The sequence below is a fragment of the Macrotis lagotis genome, chromosome 4 (assembly GCF_037893015.1).
Source record: "Macrotis lagotis isolate mMagLag1 chromosome 4, bilby.v1.9.chrom.fasta, whole genome shotgun sequence".
NCBI classification, from domain to species: domain Eukaryota; kingdom Metazoa; phylum Chordata; class Mammalia; order Peramelemorphia; family Peramelidae; genus Macrotis; species Macrotis lagotis.
The window spans coordinates 107,148,006-107,171,990 of record NC_133661.1 but is presented as its reverse complement, the minus strand read 5'-3'; the positions used below and the strand labels follow the sequence as shown (position 1 = coordinate 107,171,990).

The 23,985-nt window shown below is 34.1% G+C and overlaps 1 protein-coding gene across 4 annotated transcripts in view; it reads right to left on the bottom strand.

Moving 5' to 3' along the window:
• SORCS1 (sortilin related VPS10 domain containing receptor 1) overlaps positions 1-23,985 on the bottom strand; it is a 741,634-nt gene that overhangs the window by 81,312 nt on the left and 636,337 nt on the right. For all 4 annotated transcript variants that reach the window (XM_074233753.1, XM_074233754.1, XM_074233751.1 and 1 more), the window contains exon 18: positions 9,785-9,956. In XM_074233753.1, the coding sequence (XP_074089854.1) occupies positions 9,785-9,956 (172 nt within the window). The remainder of the gene's footprint in view (positions 1-9,784; positions 9,957-23,985) is intronic.

The following is a 23,985-nucleotide window of genomic DNA, read 5'->3' as shown; positions in this document are numbered from 1 at the left end:
AAGTAATGCAAGTGTTATCCTCGTAGTTTTATACATCTCCATTTCTCAGCATGAAGTTAACACTCATTACATGCCAGGCATTCTGAAATATGTACTTCAGTGGAAAGAAGGCAGGATAAAAAGATGATCCATGGTCTATTTTTACCTTTATTATTGACTATTTATTCATTCTTTATCCATTCAGTATTTCCCATGAGAAATGTATGATGTTTTATATACTGGGGAAGTCGCAACAAGAATTAAGACATACTCCTGTATTTCAAGAAGATCATATTTCAGTATCTAGAATTTCTGATCTTGCCACAAGTTATATAATCTTTGGAGATTAGTTTCCCTTTTATAAAGTGGGAATATGATTGTCATTATTAAAATTCTACTTTTATGACATATTTACACCACAAGATGATGAAAGGACCAAATGGGAGTATAGATTAAATATGAAACAAATGGAGTGCTGGAAAAGTATAAAGAGCTAAATGAAAATAGGACTATTATCATGATTCAGTCCCTCATACATTTAGGAAATATCTGTTGAATTAAATTGCATTACGATTTTTACCTTATTATTGACAATTTCCTGCAAACTATTGGAAAAGCACAGTTGCATGCTACTTTGACTGATTGCCTTCTTGTAGCTGTCAAGTCCCACAGTATATTGATGCTATGCTCCACAAAACTGAGGGGTTAAAGGTTCTGAGGTGAAAAGCTGTGCATGCTTGGGAGTGTAGTAAAGTGTAAATCCAAAAGACTGGGGACTCATGCACTCATAAGAAAAGACCAAGGTGGACCTCCTGCCTCATTCAAGTCATACACTTATGTTGATAGGGTTGATCATAGATCTAGGCTCCTGGGACAATGATTCTAAGAATATACTTGAATCATATATGTGACCTAAAACCTAGGAAAATTTCCCATGATCTCTAAGGCCACATCTCCTGAGCTGAATGGCCATAGTTGGGGGCTTCCTTTTTAACACCAAGTGGAAAGAAAAGTCATCTTCTGCTAAATTTAAAAAATAGGTAAACCTGGGAAGAAATGTAAATAATTAATGTAGAAGCCTCTCCCATGTCTAACCCCTTCCAATTTGTGAAAGAATATGCAGCTGACCCCTAGGCATGGTTGCCTAACAGAGATCAGGAAGCATTGATAATGGATTGCTTACTGATTAGCATGATGAAAAACAATTCCACCAATTTCTATCCTCAAGACTAAGCACATGGATCCCTTAGAGGAATGAAAAGAAATGGAGGCCTCAGAAAGGATCAATCCAAGAGCCACCTCCTTTCTCCCTTGGCACAAGTAGCAGCCTCACACAATTTCACCAAGTATTATTGCATTGTGATTACTTTATGCTGCTGTTAGTATGTCAGTGTGCTTGAAATTAGGGTTCATTCAAATCCATCTAATGAGGACACAGCCCTGCATTTTGGATTTAAATTTCACATAGAAGTTATAATCATGAATTTTCCTTATTAAGTGCCAGTCTTTGTATGTAAATTGAAGTGTTAAAACAATGAGATACAGATCAAAGTTTTAATTTTAGTCCCTTGCCTCAGATTTAATTTAAAAGTCTTAAATTATGCATTGAATTGCATCTCTTTATTCTTACAGCTGTTTAAAGCAGATTTAATTATCTTCTGCAACATGCAGACACTACTGCCTAGTAGTCCTCTTAAATGAATGTCTTCAGAATCCGCCCTGCTGAGTCCTTAAGACTGATTAGTCTTCTCTCCATCCACAACATGCCTTAAGGCCTTTCCATTGGATTTCTCCTAGTGACTTGAGTTCCTGTAAAAGTCCATAGGCTCATTAGATGCTCGTTAGTTGGCTGAATTGCGGATATTCATCTTATGCCTTCCCTGAGATGAAGAGGGATATTGCCTCTCATTGGATACTACATTCCCTCAGCAAACATCTTCGATCCACCCCCTAGAGTACAGGCAGAGTTAAAGAAGGTCTGCCTCAGAAAATGAAGTTCCCTAATTCTTCCTCTCCTCTCTCCTGGAGCTCCTGGATCAATTTTTTTCTTTATTCTTGAGAAATAGATAGAAAGACAGATAGATAAATAGATGAAAAGACAGATAAATAAATATATAGATAGATAATAATAAATGAATGAATCTAAAGATGAGTAAATGAATAAATGAACAAGCATATAAATAATTAGCAAGCATATTTTCAAGCTGGAAATGCCCCTGTATGTATGAGATGGAAACAAAGCTGCTTTTCCTCTTGCCCCTTGCCTGTTATGGTATATACCATAGGGAACTGCAATATTCAGAGCAGTTTTTCAACAATGGCATTTTTCAGGAGTTCTGACTGTGCTTTAGTATTTTTAAGGAGCACCTCCAATTGGGTCTGGGAATATTGGAGATAGAAGAAGGAAAGGTCCAGGGTATCCATTGAGTTTTGGTTTCAATAACACATACCAGACCAGGTTTCCAATTCCTACACATGCTTCATTTGTTCTCAATTGCCTCAGGCTACAAAATATTCTATATGCTGAAGCAAAGTCTTATCTAGAGGCTATTTCTGAGGATCATGTTGCTGAGAAACCCTGCCCTTTGTTCCGTCCTATAATGGATCCCTATTTGAGATTGTTGGGATGGACTATATTAATCATAGTAGAATAAAGGGGAATATGTGGGGAAGAGATTTTTAATTTCACATAAATAAGATTTTTATTGAATATTAGATTAAAAACTATTAAGATAAAGATTTTTAAGCTACTTCCAAGCAAACTTTGTTTAACATCCTAATATAAAGCAAGCTATTTTCATCAGTTACTTCTTTTTTTTTAGGTTTTTGTAGGGCAAACGGGGTTAAGTGGCTTGCCCAAGGCCACACAGCTAGGTAATTAGTAAGTGTCTGAGAGCAGATTTGAAGCCAGGTACTCCTGACTCCAGGGCTGGTGCTTTATCCACTATGCCACCTCATCAGTTACTTCTATTAATTATCAAATAGTTCATTCAAATGACATGTATCACATGCTGTCTTGAATCAACGGTTAAATATTCTTTTGTAGAATTAATCCTCATGGAGAAGAGTTTCATCTGTCTTGGACAACTGCTTCATTGTTCTCTTCATAACCTTAGAATCTGCTATAGTATGTCTTGCACATTTGTTATTGTTCATATGTTTCAATTATATCTGACATTTTATGACTCCATTTGCCATTTTCATGGCTAAGAAAATGGAATAGTTTGCCATTTCCCTCTACAGCTTATTTTGCAGATAAGGAAACTGAGGCAGAAAGGGTGAAGTGACTTGCCCAGGGTCACCTAACTGGTAAGGGTTTGAAGCCAGATTTAAACTCAGGAAGATGAGTCTTCCTGACTTCAGACTTAGCATGCTTTCCACTGATCCATCTATTTGTCTTCCTTGCACATAGCAGGAACCTAATAAAGGCACATCATATTTTATTGCATTGTATTGTACTATATTATATAATGTATTTATGTTAACTTCACAGCAAATTATCTCTTTGAAGGCAAAGATCAGTCCTTATCCATCTTTGTTTCCCTAGAAAGATAGCAAGAATGGTGTTGGGTAAAGAATAGGTGTTGAGGAAGTATCTACCTGTCTTTTACTAGAAGAAAGGTATCCTGAGGAGGTCTGTGATGACCCTGTCTTTACAAGACAATTTCTAAAGATAGTTTTCTAGTCTTCACAATTTTATAAATCTGTGACTTTAATGGGCTGGAATGGTGGCACTTTCTGTGCTGCTTTAAAGACATGAACACAGAGGTCTTCACCCCTTCTTGGAGAGGTACATTCTATCTAAGGATAACATATCTGTTGCATATATTGGCTGCCTTTTGAAGAGCACAGTAACAGGGGTTATAGAAAGTATGAAGGGTGAGGTCCTTCTAATCCCAGGAAAATCTAGGCTCCTAAAAAACAAACAATAAAGCCAAAACCTTTCTCTGCTTATTTCTGGTTTCCTAGGACCCTCATAAACAAAAAAGGTCCTTCTTTCTATATCATTAAATCTTATACAATACTGCTCTGTCAAATTCTTCAGCATCAACGAACTGAGACAGGCAATTCCTTCTCATGGGGAAATAGAGAGTTCTTCAGTCGTTTAGACTCAATTCTACCTTTGAATGTGACTTCCATAGTTTGATCTCCCTTCCATCCTGATTTGGTGGAGTACTCTAAGCTGACAGATCTATAGCATTGAGAAGATGGGTAGGGTTGTCAGGAGAAGGCAAGACATTTCACTTCTGTGGTTTTGAGATGGGTTCCCAAACTTGAAAGAAATGACTTTTTTATTTTTTCTCCTCTTACTCCCAAGAGCACAATTTGAAACTGAACTGTCATTACTATGCCTACAATATTCAGTCTTATTTGAGATATCTGATGTGCTTTTCATTACAAGGAAAGTAGAACAGATAAGTTCTGGTTGCCATAACTGGAGTATTTTCCTTATCATTTTTATCCAGATCAAAGCAGTTCCCAAGTGAGAGTAGTGTTCCAGATCTCTACAACTTGTATTTTTCCAGAGAAGGAAAAACAACATTGCCTGACCATGAACGCCTACAACTCAAATAATTTTTACTCTTTAAGTCATAATTGAGCAAAAAAATTTGGTATCATCTTGGAAGGAAACTGTTGTTTCTAGAGATGAGAGACAACTGGATGATTTTTTGCCCTAAAGATCCCAATAGCTTTTTTTTAAAAAATTCTTTCTTATTCATTAAGTTCACTTGAATAACTGGCAGGAATCCACTCATTGGCCTATGCCTTCTTAAAACCAAAGGATGAAATACTTCTAGAATTTTCTAAGTTTTTGAAAAATATTTTATTTTATAAACATGTAAAAATTCAACATTTTAAAAAAATTTAGCTCAAATCTTTTTCTTCCCCCTTGCCTCCCCATTAAAAAAGCAATTAATTTAATATAGATTATACATGAATAGTCATCAAAACTTATTTCCTACAGGTCATGCATGTTATAAAAAAATACAGCTCCCCCCACAAAAAAACAAGAGAAAAATCATGTTAAAAAGTATTCTTCAATTTATATGCAGGCTTCATAACACTTTCTCTGGCGGTGAATAACATTTTTTATCATGAGTCCTCCAGAATTTTTTTATAAACATATTTTTTAATTTTGTATTTATTTAAGGCAATGGGGTTAAGTGACTTGCCCAAGGTCTCACAGCTAGGCAATTATTAAGTGTCTGAGGTCAGATTTAAAGTCTTTCCAAGTTATTTATGAAAGCATCCTGCTTATCATTTCTTTTAGCAAAATAATATTCCATTATAATCATATACCACAACTTTTTCAGACAATTCCCATTTGATGTTATTCTCTCAATTTCTAATTTTTTACTCCTATAAAAAGTTAGTACAAATATTTTTTTATTTAGAAAAAATTCTGTTTTTCTTGTTTATACCTTTGAGAAACAAAATTAGAAGTGTTATTGCTAGGTCAAAAAGTGTGCAATTTTATAGCCTTTGAGGCAAATTGCTTTTCAGAATGGTTTGAACTGCTCACAACCCTACTAAGAATAATTAGTAGCCCAACTTTCCCACATTCCCTCCAACATTTGGCATTTCACTTTTCTGTTATAGTAGCCGATATGATAAGTGTGAAGTATTACCTCAAAGTTGCTTTAATTTGCTTTTCTGCAATCAGTATTTATTTAGAATATTTTTCATAAGGAAAGTTTTTATTTTTTTTCATCTGAAAACTGCTTGCTTATATGTTTGGACTATTTTGCAATTGGAGAATGACTTCAATTTTTATAAGTGTGACTCAGTCCTCTATATATTTGAGAAATAAGACCTTTATCATAGAAACTTTCAGTAAAACATTTTTATCCAGTTTTTTTACTTTCCATATGATCTTTTTTTTTTTAGGTTTTTGCAAGGCAAATGGAGTTAAGTGGCTTGCTCATGGCCACACAGCTAAGTAATTATTAAGTGTCTGAGTCCAGATTTGAACCCAGGTACTCCTGACTCCAGGGCCGATGCTTTATCCACTGCGCCACCTAGCCGCCCCCTTTCCATATGATCTTGAGTAAATCAGTTTTATTTGTGCAAAATCTTTTTAATTTAATGTATCCCAAATTATCCATTTTATATCCCATAATGTTCTCTATATCTTGTTTGGTCATAAATTCTTTCCTTATCTATAGATCCAACAGGTTAATGATACAGTGCTACCCTAGAGCTTTAATGTCTAAATCACATACCCATTTTGATCTTAATTTGGTTTTTGGTATGAAATAGTCATCTATATGTAGTTAGAATTTCCTAAGTTTCAAAGAAGTATATGAAGGATAGAATATGAAAAATGTCTTTGCAGTCTTTTCCCTCATCTTTGGGAGAAAGACACCCTCCCTTCTGCCCCGTCCCCCCACACATAGCAAACTTCTACTTTTCTATACTCTAAATTATTACTCCTCCTCTTCTTCCTACTTATTCTATTAAAAGTAATAAACAACCCATAATTAACAGATATATTAAGAGTTTCAAAGGAATTTCCTCAGGTTAAAAGAGGTAGTTTCAATATTATCTCCATTTTACATATGATAAAAATTAGGTTTAGAGAAGTAAAGGTTCTTTTCACATAGCTATGTCAGAGTCAGAATTGAAGTTTAGAGATTCTATCATTAATATACACTTTATCCTATCATGCTGCCAATCTAATAACAGCATATATATTTAATGAATAGGAATATGATAGTTATAGGATAAGGAGCAGTGATGTCACTGGTATAGGATTTCCAAGAGGAGGAAACACTTAGTAATGTGAATTGATATCTTTTTTGCATCTTAAAGTCTTTGTGATCTTAACTATTTAAAATGCTGTTGTCTAAAGTATCCATATTCTTTGACCCAGAGATCTCACTGCTAGGAAAATACTACAAAGACATAAAACAATCAGAAATGGTTCCATATACAATGACATTTTCATAATGGTACTTTTTTGTAGCACTAAGGAACTGGAAAACAGCAGCTATTCATTGGATGGGAATGGCTAAACAATAGAATGGAATATCATTGTATTGTAGGAATGTGATAAACATGGAGACACATGGGAAGACATATAACCTGATTAAAAAAGTAGGCAGAAACAGGAAAGATAGATCAATAGAGATATAAACACAATGATACATATGTACATAGAATATGTATATGTGTATATATTAAAAAGCATGGGGGAAATATATATACATAAATACATATATATATATATATGAATTTGTATATATTAAAAAGCATGGGTGAAACATATATATATATATATATATACATAAATACAGAGAAAGTAGCATGGGAAATATAGAAGTAAATGTATATGTGTGTTTGTACACACATATATACATTTATACATATGTATATGTATATTTTCTACAAGGAGTAATACTCCAATGGGGGGGTCACATTGTGAAAAATATCAAATGTATGCTTTGCCTAAAAAACTATTTTATGGCAAACTCACACAGGGCACATGCTCAGCTCACATGATGGTCAAAAGCAGTGATATATGAACACTCTCAAGTTCTCTCTTAAGAACTTTGTAATTGACTGCCTGACATGGGAGACTCTGGCACAAGACTCTCCAGCATGGCATACTCTCATCAGAGAAGATACTGTGTTCTTTGAGCAAAGTAGAATTGCAAAACTCAAAAGAAACAAAAAAGTAGATAAATTTAGAAAATTTACCCCAAATATTCACATGGACTATTTGTGCCCTATGGTTGAGTAATCTAAGCTTGGATTAGTCTGATCAATCAAAGTTGAACATTCAGTAATGATTCTAATATAGTGATGTCATTTTGGTCCTCTTGGAGAATGAAGGACAACAACCAACTATATTCATCCATAACAACATATTCACAAAAATAGAAGCAATGTAGATGGAAAAACAATAAAAAAATCAAAAGTGACTATTGAGTATTTAAGCTTGACACTAAAAAGAACAAGGAAAAAGCTTATACTCCCTTCTTTTCAGAGTCAAAGAACTATTGTGGGCAAAATGGAAAAAACCTGATTTTAAGTTAGCAGAATTGGATTCAAATCCCCCTTCCACTCTAGACATTTGATACCTCTTAAGTTCTCTGGGACTCAGTTTCTATATCTTTATAATATAGGGATTGTACTAAATAACTTTTGAAGTTCCTTGTAACTACAGATCTATGGCCATAATTGATATGTTGTTTAGTCTGTCTGTTGGCCAGTCAATCATGCTCTCTCCCTCTCTGCCCCAACAATCCCAAGGAACTCTCTGAATAAAAAAAGATATATATATATATATATATATATATATATATATATATATATATATATATATATATATATGTAAAGGCAATGGGGAAACAATAATTAATAAATATTTTGAATGCTTTCCTCACAACAACTCTATGAAGCAGTAGTAAAAGTATAGTTATTCCATTTTTACAGAAGAGGAAATTGAGGTTCAAAGAAGTTAAATGTCAAACAAATTTAGCTTGTGTGTGTGTGTGTGTGTGTGTGTGTGAGAGAGAGAGAGAGAGAGAGAGAGAGAGAGAGAGAGAGAGAGAGAGAGAGAGAGAGAGAGAGAGACTGTGTAGAAGGGATCCTTATTAACAAACAGTATTATAAAAAAGTGAAATGGGATGTAGAACTCACTAGAGCTCTATAAGAACTGTCTGGATTTGTGAGATAAGATTTTCAGGAGTTCATATTAAATAAATGTTGGAATACATGGTTCATGAAGTCCTTTTGAGTTCTAAGCTATTGAAATCAGAATATGAAGTTATATCTATGTTCTTTTTATTTATTAAATCATTATTAAATCATATTGGCTTAAATTGCATGGCTCATGTAATCTGATTTTTAATGACTCGTATGTAAAAAGGCAAAATCATAATGTTGATTCTAGTCAATGCAAGATACTAACCTAAGTAGAGTGTTTGACCTGCAGTCAATAAGCATTGAGTTCAAATCTAGCAAAACATTTACAAACCATGTGACTCTAGTCAAGTCACTTGACCTTAGTATGCCTCAGTTTCCTCAACTGTAGAGTGGCAAAAATAATATCACCTGCCCCACTACGTTGTTTTGAGGATCAAATGAGATATTTGTAAAGGGTGGGGCATAGTTTCTGGCACATTAAAAGGCTTATTCCCTTCCTGTCTCCTCTGACTATTCTGTGTCACCAAAGGAAAATTCTTCTAAATAATCTTCATGCTAAAATGTTATTGCATTCTAATTGTTTGGAAAATAGAACAGATTTCATCTTTTAGTTAACTATCTTCAGCTAGCAGGAACACCTCATTTCCCATTACCTCTAAGACAAGAGGTAATAAACATTTAGTATTTGTAAAAAAGAGACTTGCTTAGAAAGGATGGAATGTAAATACATTTTTGGTTGTTACTCTGTGTGTGAGTGTATGTGTGTATGTGTGTGTGTGTGTGTGTGTACACGCTTGGGGAAAACACATTGCTGAGGTGCTAATGAAGAACTGTGAAATCAAAACAGTGCCTCTGAAAGTGAAGAATGAGTGATAATGAGGAGCACAATAATGAAGCTCCTCAAAATTGTCCTTTCTGAAGTATCCTTGGATGACTGGAGAAGAGGGAAAATGACTTTGAGGCATTCTTAAAAAAAGGGATGAGAGGAGACACTCCTTCCACATCAATGTCACTGTGAGAAGATTGCATGTCTCATGACTGGTCTTTTAATATCACTTGCCAAGGTGATTCCAGAAAGTCTAAGGTCATTGGGGCAGAACAGCCCCAATTCCAGTTAGCCCAGTGGAAAACAGGGATGAATTTCTTGTCCTACCTCTTCCAGTTGTACCATGAGGGTGACATTGTGCCCTTGCTCTGCAGTCAATTTCCCATCAGAGGTGACGATACGAAGACCCCGGGGAGCCTTGCCTGGACACTGTTGGGGCTTGGCAGTATACTGCTCCCTCACTCCATCCGTGCAGTTATTGGAAACAACTTTTCGGTACCTGAGTATAGAAAGAATTCTGTCACAAACAAATTCCAAGATAGCAGAACTAGTCTAAACCTAATTTCTTCAGTATGACCTGAATTTCTTTCCTAACTTCCTTTTTTCTTTTCTTCCCTCCTTCCTTTTCCTTCCTTCCTTCCTTCCTTCCTTCCTTCCTTCCTCCCTCCCTCCCTCCCTCCCTCCTTTTCTTCTTTCCTTCTTCCTCTCTCCATTTCTTCCTTCTTTCCTCTCTTTCTTCCTCCCTTCCTTCATTTCTTCCTCCCTTCCTTCATTTCTTCCTTCCTTCCTTCCTTCCTTCCTTCTTCCCTTCCACATTCATTATGTCCTTACTATTGTCATGCACTTTATGTTGCTCTGTGGGAAATAGAGAATATATAGCAGATGTTATCTCTAGAATCATTGATTTGGAACTGGAAGAGACCTTAAAATTAATCATATTCAACCTCCTCATTTCATTGATGAGCAGACAGGCTCTGAGAGGTGACAAGGCTTTCTTTTGCTTCAGGTTCCCTATAGCAGCAATGCACATAGTGGATAGAGAGCCAGCTTCAGAGCCAGAAAGAAGTGTATTCTACTCTTGTCTCTGGTTCTGTCACTCCAGACAATTTACTAAACCTCCCGGTTCTTGAGAAAACTTGATAAAATGGTATGCAACTTGCAAACTAGTTCTGGGAGAGGGAATTTCCTCATCTTTTTCTATACTAATGAAATCTCTCTCTCTCTCTCTCTCTCTCTCTCTCTCTCTCTCTCTCTCTCTCGGTTTTTGCAAGGCAAACAGGGTTAAGTGGCTTGCTCAAGGCCACACAACTAGGTAATTATTAAGTGTCTGAGAGTGGATTTGAACCCAGGTACTCCTGACTCCAGGGCTGGTGCTTTATCTACTACACTACCTAGCTGCCCCCCCTTTTCTAGTGAAACTGACTTGGATTTCTTCTTTATTACTGCTGCCTATTACTTAATATTATATTTATTGATTCCATAATCCTCTAGTAAAATGGAAGGTCCTTGAGGGGTGGTGGACCTTGGTTTGCATTTTTGTAATCCAAACACAATAAGCATGCAAAAAATATTTGTTAAAACATTTAACTGAAATAAAGCCATCTCATTGCATAATATTCTCTTCTTTTGAAATTATTATTTGATCTATATTCTAATCTCTGATCATGTCAAATATTTACTCTTAGGTCTTAAGCTCCTTAAAGAAAGTGACTACATCTTATTTCAGTTTTATATTCCTAGCAGCACAATGTGTTGCAAATGACTGGTGCTTAAGAAATGTGTCAAATGAATGGATGGATTGGTGAATGGATGAATGACTGGATGAATGAATAAATGAACTATAGCAAAATGTAAAGGCTAAAGATGAGTACTAGAATAAGTTTTTTAGATTATGTGTCCTATGGGCAGTCAGAGCAGTAAAGAGATGAAGTCAGTTAGGAAAAGCTTTATGGTAGAGTGGAAATGGTGGGACTTGAGGCAGACCGTATTGGTTAGAAGACATTAATTTGGGTGAAGGGAAGAGAAGGGAACTGCATAAGTAAAAAACTGAAAGTTAAAGTAATCATGGTATATCTGGCAGGTTTCAATCTACAAAACCTTTTTGATTTAAGTAATTGAAATAAGTAAGTTGACGAATATGATGCACAAAATCCTACCTTCCCTTAGATTTTCTATTTTTTCTATATGAACAATGCCCTGCGACTTTGGGCAGGTCTATGAGTAATATCAAAGCAGATAAATGCTGAGAGGGAGCAAACTCTTTGCACTTAAGTAACAGGGTAACAAGTAACAAGTAACAAAGTAGAAAGGATTAATATATTCCTATGAAGGATATTGGCAAAAAGAAATAAAAAAGAAACAAAAATAATTTACTTCCTTCTTAAATTCTACAAACAAGGCTTCTCTTTCTTTCCTTTCCATTAAAAACAAAACAATGACCTCCAAATCTTCAAATCCAACAGAACTGACTTAGTTTACTGGCATTCCTTATGGTGTCCATAGTGTCTAAAGTGTCTACAATGTATCTAGTGTCCACAGTAAGGTGTCTGTTGAAAAGGAGATAATGAGAAAGATAAAGACATTGAGAATGAAAAGTAATGAAAATGAGAAACATTGATAAGGATTTTATGACTGATTATGCATGAAGAAATGGGACATGGAAGAAGAAAGAAAGAAAATATTTAGTAGAGATACCAATGTGGGAATTATTCATTTGCAGGAAACAATCACCCTCTGAGAGAATGTATGATGTTTCAGAGGGAGGAAATACAGTAAGAGAAACTAAAGGGTTGAGTGTTCAATGTTGGGTGATGCTCACAATTAGATAGAAGGAAAGAAAAGAGTAGACGGTGAACTAAGGGAAGGAAATGATAATATAATACTGTCATTTTATAGAAATGGCAACACATTACACAGTGATGCCACAGTAATTCTTAAACAGCTCTACTTTTACTCTGACATTTCCCTCCTCACAATCAAGCAATGGTTCTCTATTACCTTTTAATAAAGTCCAATTTCCTTATTTTTGGCTCAAGGATTACTACAATAAGATCCAAACCTAGCTCTTCATCATATAATACTGTTCTCACAGATATAACTTCTCTGCTATAGTTATCATCATCATAATCATTATTAATTTTGTTTTGGTACATGTCATACATTTCTAACTTATAAATTCACAGAGTACAAGGACCTAAGACTTTTTCATGTGTGTTTTCCTGTGGTAACTAGCATAGGGTTTATAACAGGGTAAATACTAAATAAATATTTGCTCAATTGAATTGGATTATCAATATAAACATATGGTTCTTTGTCATCTACCATGAAATATATTTTGTTCTTTACAATTCCAATAAAATTTCTCCTTGATCCCTCTGGTTCATTCAGGTATTCTTCCATATCTCTTCTAATCCTGTTTCTTCTTGAAATGCCTTGACTAAATTAATCCTAAAATTTTCCTTAGCACCTGGGGATTCCTTACAGAATAGCCTACAACTCTTTCAGTCTCTTCACCCTAGAATATCCTCCACAAGGCCTGACTTTCTTCTCTCACTGTTGCATTTTGTCAAGAGTTTCATCGCCTCCTTTTATTTTGAGAAGGGAGGATACCTTGTTCTGTCCTCATTCCCTTCTTGGATCTGTTCCTTATTTTCTGAACTTCTAAACCATCTCTGATCTATTTTGCTTTCATTTTGTGTGATGTCTTCCATCATTAGAATATAAACTCTTTTAGGGAAAGAACTATCTTTCTTTTTGCTTGTGCTTATATCTATTACACTTGGCAGTTTCTAGGACATAGCACTTAACAAATATGAATTCCCTTCCTTCCTTCCTTTTTGAAAGCTACTGCTATTCAGGAGCAATGGATAGACGGCTAAAATGAGAATCAGGAAGATCAACTGTATTTTCCACAGTGTACATATAAATACTCATTGACTGTACAATAAATACTCATTGACTGATTTCCTCATAGATAATGTGAAATGGTTGGATCTCAAGGTCTATCATTCTGTGTGCAGAAGAATTCATTCTTGTTCTTCCCACATTTACTCCTTCTCCTATCATTACTACTGTTCACTATTCACCTGATCTCTCATATTCACTGTCATGTTTCCCTTTTCTTTCCCCTCTCATTTCTATTTCACTGCCAGGTTACTATCAACTCCATGTTTGTAATTTCTTTCACATTTATCACCTTCTCTGACTTGTCCATAACTACACATCTAGACATCATCTAGTGGTCTTCCCACCAACAATCTTTTCTTCATTCATTTGTCCAAATAATTTTCATTACTGATTGATCTGGAAATCTTCCTCTGTTCAAAAATTTTGAAAGTTTCTTAAGGGAGTTCCCTTTGCTTGGTACTCTACAATTTATCACCATCCTAATTTATTAGCCATATCTTATTTATTCATTTATTCATTTGGTTATCTTTAGTGTCTTCTGCAATAGGTACCTGCAAACAAGGAACTGATCAAACCAATGTAAAATGGTGAATTACCTGTAATTTCTCTTTAACTGAGACATTGATGGATTACATGATTTATCCAGAACCACAAAACCACCAATATGTCAATATTATCACAGACTCAAAGTAGTCTTTTGTCTTATAATTTTTAACTCAATATTCCAGTACATTAAGATCTCTTGGTATGACTTGTCCTATGTCTTTGAAATGTCTACTTCTTTCTTTGGCTTTACCAATTATTCAATATTCCATTTATAAATAGTCTCACAAATGAAAGTCAAAATTACTATACTATAATTTACAGACTGTTCTCTTCTGAAAATCAGTGCATTATTTGCTTATCTCTTATTTTATGGCATCTCTCCCATGTTCTATGACCTTTCAAATTTTCCCTGACAATGGTTCAGTGATGCTATCTATTGGTTCTTTCAGAATCTGAGGTTGTACTAGATCTGAGCCATATTTCAATTAATAAAGGGGACTTAGGTACTCTCTTATTTTTATTACTTATCTTGAATATCAATTCCCATTTGGTCATGCTTGTTCTATCATTGCTATCCCATTCTCTTTGGCAAAGAAAGTAGGCATAAAATAGCAGTCAAAAGCTATGCTTTCTCTCAATTGTAAATTATCTCTGCCACATCTACTCCAAATAAAGTTTCTATCTCTGTTCTGATTCTCCCTTTTTCTAAATAAAACTAAAAATATCCTTCTTCATTATATTTAATTTTACTTGCCAAACTTAGCTTATGCTGAATATTAGCCTTTCTAATATATTTTCCTAGGACTGTAACACATATGTATATGTATGTACACATACAAACTTGCTCATTTTAATCTTTCACTTTTTTTTGTCTTCAAGTTTCATTCTTAAGCATCTTCTATCCCTCTTGGGCTAACTTTCCCAATATCTTTTAATCCATGAAACCTTATCTATCTTTCTTCTGAACCCTTTGAAATCTACTGTCTCAAAACCTTGGATACAAATCAGATTATGAATAGCCCTTTCCTCTATCAGTTATCCTCTTTCAATGACTAGTGATCACTTTCTACCAGGCTTACAATGATTTTTATCCTAGGAACATCATGTTCCTCCCCATTAGTGAGCATCAGTTCCTGATGTGTCAGTTATAGGATTTGAACATAGGTCTTCCTGGGTCACAGGTCAACTTTCTCCCTTACTCATGTTGCTTCTTACCATTCACCCTGTCTTTTGGACATATCTCTGCACCAACTATATACTACATTTTCCCTGCCCCAAATGCTGTCAATCTGAAGAATTTTTTAACTATTCAGTAAAGTTCAATTCAGGCTTCATCTCTTCCTGAGAAATTTCCCCAATTCTTCAGCTAATTATATCCTTATAACTTTACATCTTTTATAGTAGCATTGTGCTACATAACCAGTAGAATATAAGCTCTCCTTAAAGGCCAGAACTTCTGTTCATGGTTATTGTATCCACTGCAGGCAGCACTATGACTTGCACAGAGCATATAATAAATGTTTGTTGAATTGAATTTAACTTTATAATGTATTGCACTTCTCATGAAATATAGTTTTCTTCTTTTCCTGTGGGACCACAAACTTCTTTAAGGCAAAGACTATGATTTATCTAAATACTACCATTTGGTACCTAGGTTAGCATTCTGTATGTAGTATGTTATTGGTAAATATTTACTTATTGATTGGTTATTTTGAACCTGCTACATCTCAGTCAATTCATGATTAGGATTCTTTACATGATATGAAAGGGGCTGGGCTTAAAAGGAAAACAATTACCATCCCTACCTCCATGTTGTTATGTATCTCTGAGAAGTATGACAATTTTATAAAGAAAAAGAAAAAAGAAACAAAAAGACCAGTTAAAAACTACTCTGAAATAGTTGTGTTTCCTGCCTGAAAACAACAACACATTGGCCTGAATAGACCTAGCCCTGAAATTTAGAAGAAAATTGTTCAAAAATAGAGAGTTCATTTACACTAGTCAGCATATACCAGTTTCTGTGTTATAGAATGATTCTATTTTTGTCTCACCAGCCACCTCCTGTTGAAGAATTACATAAATGAATAATGCATTTAATATATCATTAAATGGGGCTTCTACCTTAGTAATAACAAGGGAACTTATGATCATGTTGGACCTAAGCACTGATTATTACTGGGAGGCGTTTGGTTGGTAAAGCATTCTTCAATCTGCTGGGGGAAGGGAGAGAGGGTGGAAAATGCTTTGTAATGGCAAGAAAGTCTTTGTATTATAACGAAAAAGGAAACATTCTGCAAATGTGTCTTTGATATTAAAGTAAACAAGGCTCAACTGTAAGGAGCTTCTATTACTTCAAATGTCTGAGTTTCACTGTTATCTGAATCTCTCTCTCTCAGGATGATATTCCTCTGATACCTCCTTAGTTTTATGTTTACCTCTGATTTGCATTCTGTGACCTGCCTCCTTTTTGATTTTCCTTCCTTTCATTTTTTGGAGATTTTTTGGAGATTAAAAATAAATCTGGTATGGCATCTATAATCTATATACATAACTTTAGATTTTCATCCTTTTTCCTCTTTTGTTTCTCTGGAGAAAAATGGAGAAGTTCAGTATATCCATTGTATTAACTTGTGAATCTAAGCACCTTGAGGACAAGATTTACATACACTCTTTGCTTGAATTTGGTTTAAAATATAATATAATTTTATAAACATATCCTTAAAAGCATTTAAACATTATACAACATCTATTTTAACCACAAACTTTTACTATAATATTTACAACAAAGAAAGCTCTGTGAAAGGTACTATGAAAACTAAAAAGATGAAAAGTGGCACAAGAAGAACCACACATGACCACAAAGATTTGTAATACCCAGTACACAAGAGAGATCATTAACTTGAGGTATGGAAACATTTTTAAAAATATTTTTTTAGGGGTGGCTAGGTGGCATAGTAGATAAAGCACTGGTCTTGGAGTCAGGAGTACCTGGGTTCAAATCCAGCCTCAAGACACTTAATAATTACCTAGCTGTGTGGCCTTGGGCAAGCCACTTAATCCAATTTGCCTTGCAAAAAAAACATATATATATACACAACTGTACTTCAATTAAATGGGTTTCCTTTGTAATCATATTTTTTCTTTCATGTAATTAAAAACAATTCTGAGAAAAGGTTTTTAGGTTTCAGCAGACTACCAAAGGCATCACACACACACACACACACACACACACAAAATTAAGAGTCTTTTATACTAGTGAAGATACACAAGAGAAATAAGATATGCCAAGAGAGTTCAAAAGAAAGGAAAATCTCATTTTCATTTAGGGGTGGTATAGGGAAATTACAAACATGTTTATGGTTAGATGGCTTTGGTCCTGAATGTTGAAGACTGGTTGGGATTTCATATGCAGAAATGATTTCCAGATACAGGGAAAGGCAGTGGAGGATGCACTTTAACCATTTTTTCCATGTCTTTTTGTGAGTTGTTTGATTAAATGCTGTAAGGCTGACTGTCCTCCGTGGGATTTCTCTTGAGATGTCTGGTCGTGATGGAAACCAGGGGAAATTGCTACCTGCAAACAGATTAGCCTTTAGGAGATTACCCTGTCTTGATATCACAAATAGGAATAATATCCTGCATCTGTGATTGCTAATTATCTTGACTGTGCCTTGGCAACTTGTAGTGTTGATTAGTTGGGCCACTCTGATATAGGTATTATATAGATGACCTGAATAGAGATCAACACATCTGAGAAGTTGGGGACAGACTGGTCACTAATGATAATTGGTCAGCTGCAGAAATATTATAAAGAGAGCAGCCTATGGAGCCAGGATATTGCAGAAACATTTAAGGGAGTTTTATCTTGTTCTATTTTACAATTTAAAGAGAGACATTAACCATATAGACTAGTTTCAGTTTAATATTATTTTTTAAGTAAGAAAGAACTTTTTTAAGTATAGAAGATCCTTTTTTTTCAATGAAGAATATAAGGCTTTACTGTGTTTTGTCCATGGTGCTTCTAAATTCAGAAATGGATGCAAATTAACTTAGTCTTTATGTGATATTAAAAGATGGTGAAAGAATCATATATTTAGACCTGAAAGGACAATTAACAACTCTACTTTTCAGATGAAGAAACTGAGAGCCAAGAAAGTTCAATGATTTCCCAGACTCACAAATGTACAATGCAATAGAACTAGAATTTAAACTCAGGTTCTCACCCTCCAAATTCAGTATTCTCCACATTATTGTGCAGCTGGTTATGTCTGTCATATTAACATTAAGATAAATAAGAGACAACATAGTAGAGCAAACAGAAGACTGGTCTCAGAACCAGGATAACTTAGGTTGAAGTCTTGTGATTGACACATACTGAATAGTACTTTGTCACCCTGAGGAAAATCCCTGTGTCCTGGACCATTCTTTTTGTTTTGGGTTTTTTTTTTTTTTGCAAAGCAATGGGGTTAAGTGACTTGCCCAAGGTCACAGAGCTAAGGTGAGTGTTATTGTCTGAGGCTGGATTTTAATTCAGGTCTTCCTGACTCCAGGGCCATTGCTCTACACACTGTGCCAACTAGCTGTCCCCTTGGGCCATTCTTAAAAATAATAAATTACAAAGTAGATGCCAACTTGTCTTGGTAGATGTTTTACTTATCTGTGAGTTCTCTATCACTATGAAATCTCAGGTCTTACTTCTCTCCCTTGTCCTTTGAATAAGCAGGAAGCTAGTTCTGTACCCATAAAACTTTGAATAAGATCCTCCAAACTCTAGATCTAATAGCCATAGATACTGTTCCTGTCCTCTTAGATTTAATAATAGATTATAAGAATGCCAGAAACACAAAACTGAGTCATTTCTCAGGCTATGCATTCCAGGATTCTGTTACTGACTTTGACATCCAGGTGCCTTCCTTGATACAAATCTTGAAGTTAAGCCATTTTCTCTCATTCTTATAGCAGCTTCCTTAATGAATCATTATGAATATATTACCCAGTTATTTATGTAAGATTTTAAATTATATTTATAGATTTAGATAGATGACATCCAACAGGTATCATAAATTATAAAAGTAAATTTTTTATAAGTTCCGTGGGTTCCTCCAGTACCCCTTAGTACAGAGACATAAGAATATTTACAAGGCAAAGTTTGAGAATCATCTGTCATGGAAAGTTCCCCGGATAAGTTCTAAGGAAGTTGCAGGCTAGTCCTGACTTAGCAACTGTTGGCCCTTGAACAATCATTTCTGCTTCCTAGGTCTTTAATTCCCTCCCCACCCCCATGCATGGAATCTCTCTTTTCACCTTTACCTTTAATATACTTAGATGCCTGAAAGATTCAGTTCAAATGCTACCTTCTACAGGAGCTCTTGATTCCTCTATTCACCCTAAGAATGCCTTTTTTGCCCCTTCTGTATGTCATATGTGCACATTTATTTAATATGTTGTCTACCCTCTTAGGATATAGGTTCCCTGAAAGAAGTGATTATTTTTATTTTTGACATTCTTTGTATCCTAGAATTTAGCACCATGTACCACAAAGTATATGTTTGATGATAGAAATAAATTCATTATTCCTATTATCTATATTCATTCTATTAAATTACTAAATAAAGGAAGATGATGAATTCATGGGATCTAAATTATATTGTGGTTCAGATTAAGATAAGTGAGTATGAATGGCCTAGACACTATATGGGAGAGTGATGCTTAGAAGGAACTTACTAATTAGAAGAGAGTCTGTAGGAGCAGAAACATCTGCATGGTGAGAAGGCTATTGGCATAGTGGTAGAACTATCTACTAAATTGTAGATTGTCCATATGATTTAATGCCTCTCTTTAAGTTGTAGAGACTCAGGAGACTAGAAGAAATTTCCCCTCTAGCCTTCCATCCTTGTCTATTGTTTCATGAAACCATATTACTATGAGATCCATGACAGATAAAAGGTATTCTCTCCCAAGTTGATCCTATTTTAGCACTCTTTAGGCCTATTGGTTCTCAGTCTGATCTTTACTAAACTTAATTAATCAGTGTACAAATGACTGTGAACTATAGGTCATGTAATTAATGAAACTTACATGGCGCAGCTTATTCTGTAATCTTTATTGGGGAGACTCAGAGTATTTCTCTTTCTGAAAAAAAATTTATTTGCAGGATATTAACTCAGAGAAGTTACAATTTCCCTTAAATATTGCTCTCTTACCTTTTTTTTTCCTATAGTTGGTTCAACTTGCCTAGAGCCTACTGGTAGTCACAGTGAAAGATGTTTTGCTCACAATCCTCAATTATCTTAATCTGAACCACAATATAATTTAGATCCCATGAATTCATAGAATCATATTCTTCTACTTTCTCTCCATGGCTATATAACAGCCTCCTTTGTTTGTATCTCTAACAACTTCCCCCTTTTCTCTCAATCTCTTTATCCCTTCTATTAGAATATAAACTTGAGGATGGGTATTATCATAATTCAGGGTTAATTGGACCACAGTAAATACTTAATAAAAAGCTATCTGTCAATCTATCTTTCTACCTATCTAATCTTACAAAGTGAGTATAGTGAAGAAAAAAATTTTAAATATTGTACTTGAAGATAGACATATACATGTATATGTATGTGTGTTTGTGTCCAAGCCCTCCTTAGGCAATTCACATGCAAAAATTCTTATTCTGAAATGTCAGCATAGCATAATTATGAGTTCTTAAAGACTATGTTAAAAAATACAAACTCTGACATTCTATTAAGATGAAAAGGTTCAGAATACAATCACAGAGATGACCTGGATTTTCTTTTCAAGAGCCAGTTAAATAAATCCAAAGAGATTCATTACCAATATGATGTCCACTAGGTGATGAGTTGACTGACTATAGGAATCCTTCATATAAAAAAAAAAAATTAATGTCTCTAGGTACTGTATGTTTCCCTTCTGCTTCTACAGTGATCATGGCAATTCCAACTTGATATTTTTGAGCAATCTATTAATATAGAAAATATAGAAAGAGAAAAAGGGACAAATTCTACATAGACTCATTATTTTCCAAAAAATATCCCATCTTAAAATAGCCACCAAACTCAGGAGACCAAATGAGTCTACTAACCATGTCAACTAGGATGAGTTTGACCTTCTTGCCAAGCAGAGAGATGGCAAATGAGAGAAACATTACTTTGTAATATAAAATCATGTGAAAAGTTGCAATTAGAAACCATGAACAATAATGCTTTAAACAACAAAAAGCAGTAAGGGGTAAAAAGGTTGTATAAAGTTTGGTATAAGACCTTATTAAGTCAGATTTTCTTTACAGAAATGGAAAAACAAAAAAAGATGTTGAAATTTCTATAAAATTATTTTTCTCCATTGAAACTGACAGCAAAACAACCAAATGTGGGCTTCAATATTATGGTTCCAATGTATTGTATAAGAAAATAGAAATGACATTTTAAAAAAGACAAAAAGTTGTTGGATATGATCATATATCTCCTGAGAAGGTACATAGTGGTGGTGCCACTATTTTAAGCATATTAAAGGATCAGTTCTCTGATATCTGAAAGCTGTTAAAATGCCGAACAACTAGGAAAAAACACAAATGCTAATACTACTCAAACAAGGAGATCTAGAGGATATCAATAAATAGTGATCTATATGACTACATTTCCATTGCTACAAAATCTTTATAAAAATAATTTACACAGACATCAGGAATATCCTTGGAACTGAAAGGCTTCTGTAAATGATATTTTATAGAAGACCATATCTTTATAGTAATATTATGAGCTAAAAGATGCAAAGAATACAAAATTCTACTGTTTATTTCTTGATTTTTTAAAAAATCATTTGATTTAGTAAAACAAAAATGAGACCTGAAAGACCCACTTCCAACAAAGTGCCTCCTATGCATATGGCAAACTTATGTAAGATTCTCTGATAACTGCTATTACTGTTTTCCTTGATAGTCCTTTAGATTTGAATGCATAATTTTATATAAGAATATTATATATAAGATTGAGTTGTTATATTATTATGTAATATGTTATTATATATTATATCATTATATAGTGATTTCATAATTGTATTAATATCAAGACAGGATATAAAATTCCTAAACATGTTTATCACTTTAGGAAGATCATCTTTTGTGCTGTTTAAAAGGAAGTAGTATGTTGATAGCTGGAGGAGATCTAAAGATGCTCCTGTTTGTGAATAAAGTTGTCAGAACTGTATCAAATTTCAAAATATTATAGCCCAGTGAAATGGGATCTGTACTGACTTGAAAGAATTTAGCCAAACTATTATGTATTAAGTCATAAAGGAGAGAATTCTAGATTTGGATTTAGGAAGATCTAATTTTAGCCATAGGTTTTTTTAGAACTGTATGACCTTATACAATTGCTTAACCTTTCTCAATCTGTTTCCTCTTTTGTATGTATTAAGGGACTTCAGTACCTTTTAGTATATTTGTCACTCTCAAATAGGATATACATTCAAAATGCTTTGTTGGTTTTAAGCACTATAATCATCTCAGCTATCATCATCATCATCATCATCATAATTGCTAATATAATCATCTATATAGGAAAACCCAAATAGATAAAGAATTCCTATTTCCAAACTCTGAAATAAAAGTCAATGAGCATTGATATAATTCATTAGAACATATACAATGTCTCCAAAATCATAGTGTAGTTTTAAGCTTTCATAACTTCAGTAGAGTATTTACAACAAACTTACATTAGAATTCAAGCATTTTAAAGGTTAGGGTTTGTTTCAATTTTTTTATTAAAATTGAACATATGCATCTTGTGCTCTGGAACATTTTGAAACTTTGTAAAACTTTGATCATCTGCTGTTCAGTGACTAAAAAAAACTAAGTTATAATTCCAGCCTTCACATCATCCAAATAATAGGTTTTGATGCATACACAAAAGTTTTGAAGCCCTGCCCAAGAAAAAAATAGTATAATGAAGATAGATCAGATGATCAAGATGACCAAGCAAGAATGCCTCCTCTTCCAACTGGTCAAAATGAGAACATAATCAAAAAACTAACACATATGCAAGGCATCTTATCTTGTTAAAATCGAAAACTATTCAAAATTCACAAAAATAAATTAAAGAAATTTAAATAATTAAACTTTGAAATTCTGAAAGTTTACATAGTATTTATACTTCTGAAGTCTTTAAAGAATTAAAACTACACTAAGACTTTGCAGACATGCTATATCTTGGATTGACGTTATAGGAAATAAATGGATTAAGCTCAGAAAAGATGAAACTGACTTTGAGAAATTATGGGATTTTCAACATCTCTAAGAATCTCCATTCAAATAACACCAACATATCTTTTTATATTCATGATTCCCATAGTGTCACTTAACCTGTGATTGCTCTAGGCAATTTTCCAAGAGTGAAATACTGTTGCAAAAAAAAGGTATCAACCTACATTTATAAATTTTTTCTGCACTGGAACTGTCCAAATCCAAGAAAATCCAAAATTTTCTCCATTTTCCCATTTTTTAGAATCATAGATTATCACTATTCTAAAGAATGAAAATTAAGAATCAATGAAAGAAAATATGCTAGGTAATAGGCTAAATATATGAAGAGCTTTGTATATCCAGTGCCATAAACTATATTATCAAAAAATATGCATGAATAGCAAAAGGGAATGAGACATAAGATACTGTCTATGCATGTCACTGGTGAAAGAAACATCAAATAACATCTTTAATAAAAATAAATTTTAAAAAAAGAAACATCAAGAAATCTGCATCAAAATTCCTAATATATTTAGTGGAAACAGTGGAGAATGTATGGATCACTACAGATAAGCATTGCTTAAGATGAGAAAGTATGAATAGGTTTCTATCTTCATCAATTTATAGAGATTTATTGACCTACTGAAGTTCATTTTGCACCATTTCCCTCCAGATCTGTATGTGGATATGGATGATATTCTGAATTTCAACAATTTATATCCATTTCTCAGAAGCCCTCAATAAATATTTCCACTATTTATGAAACCAGAGTATTGAAGAGCAGTCAGTGTGTTTTCTGTAGAGAGATGCATGTTACCTCCAT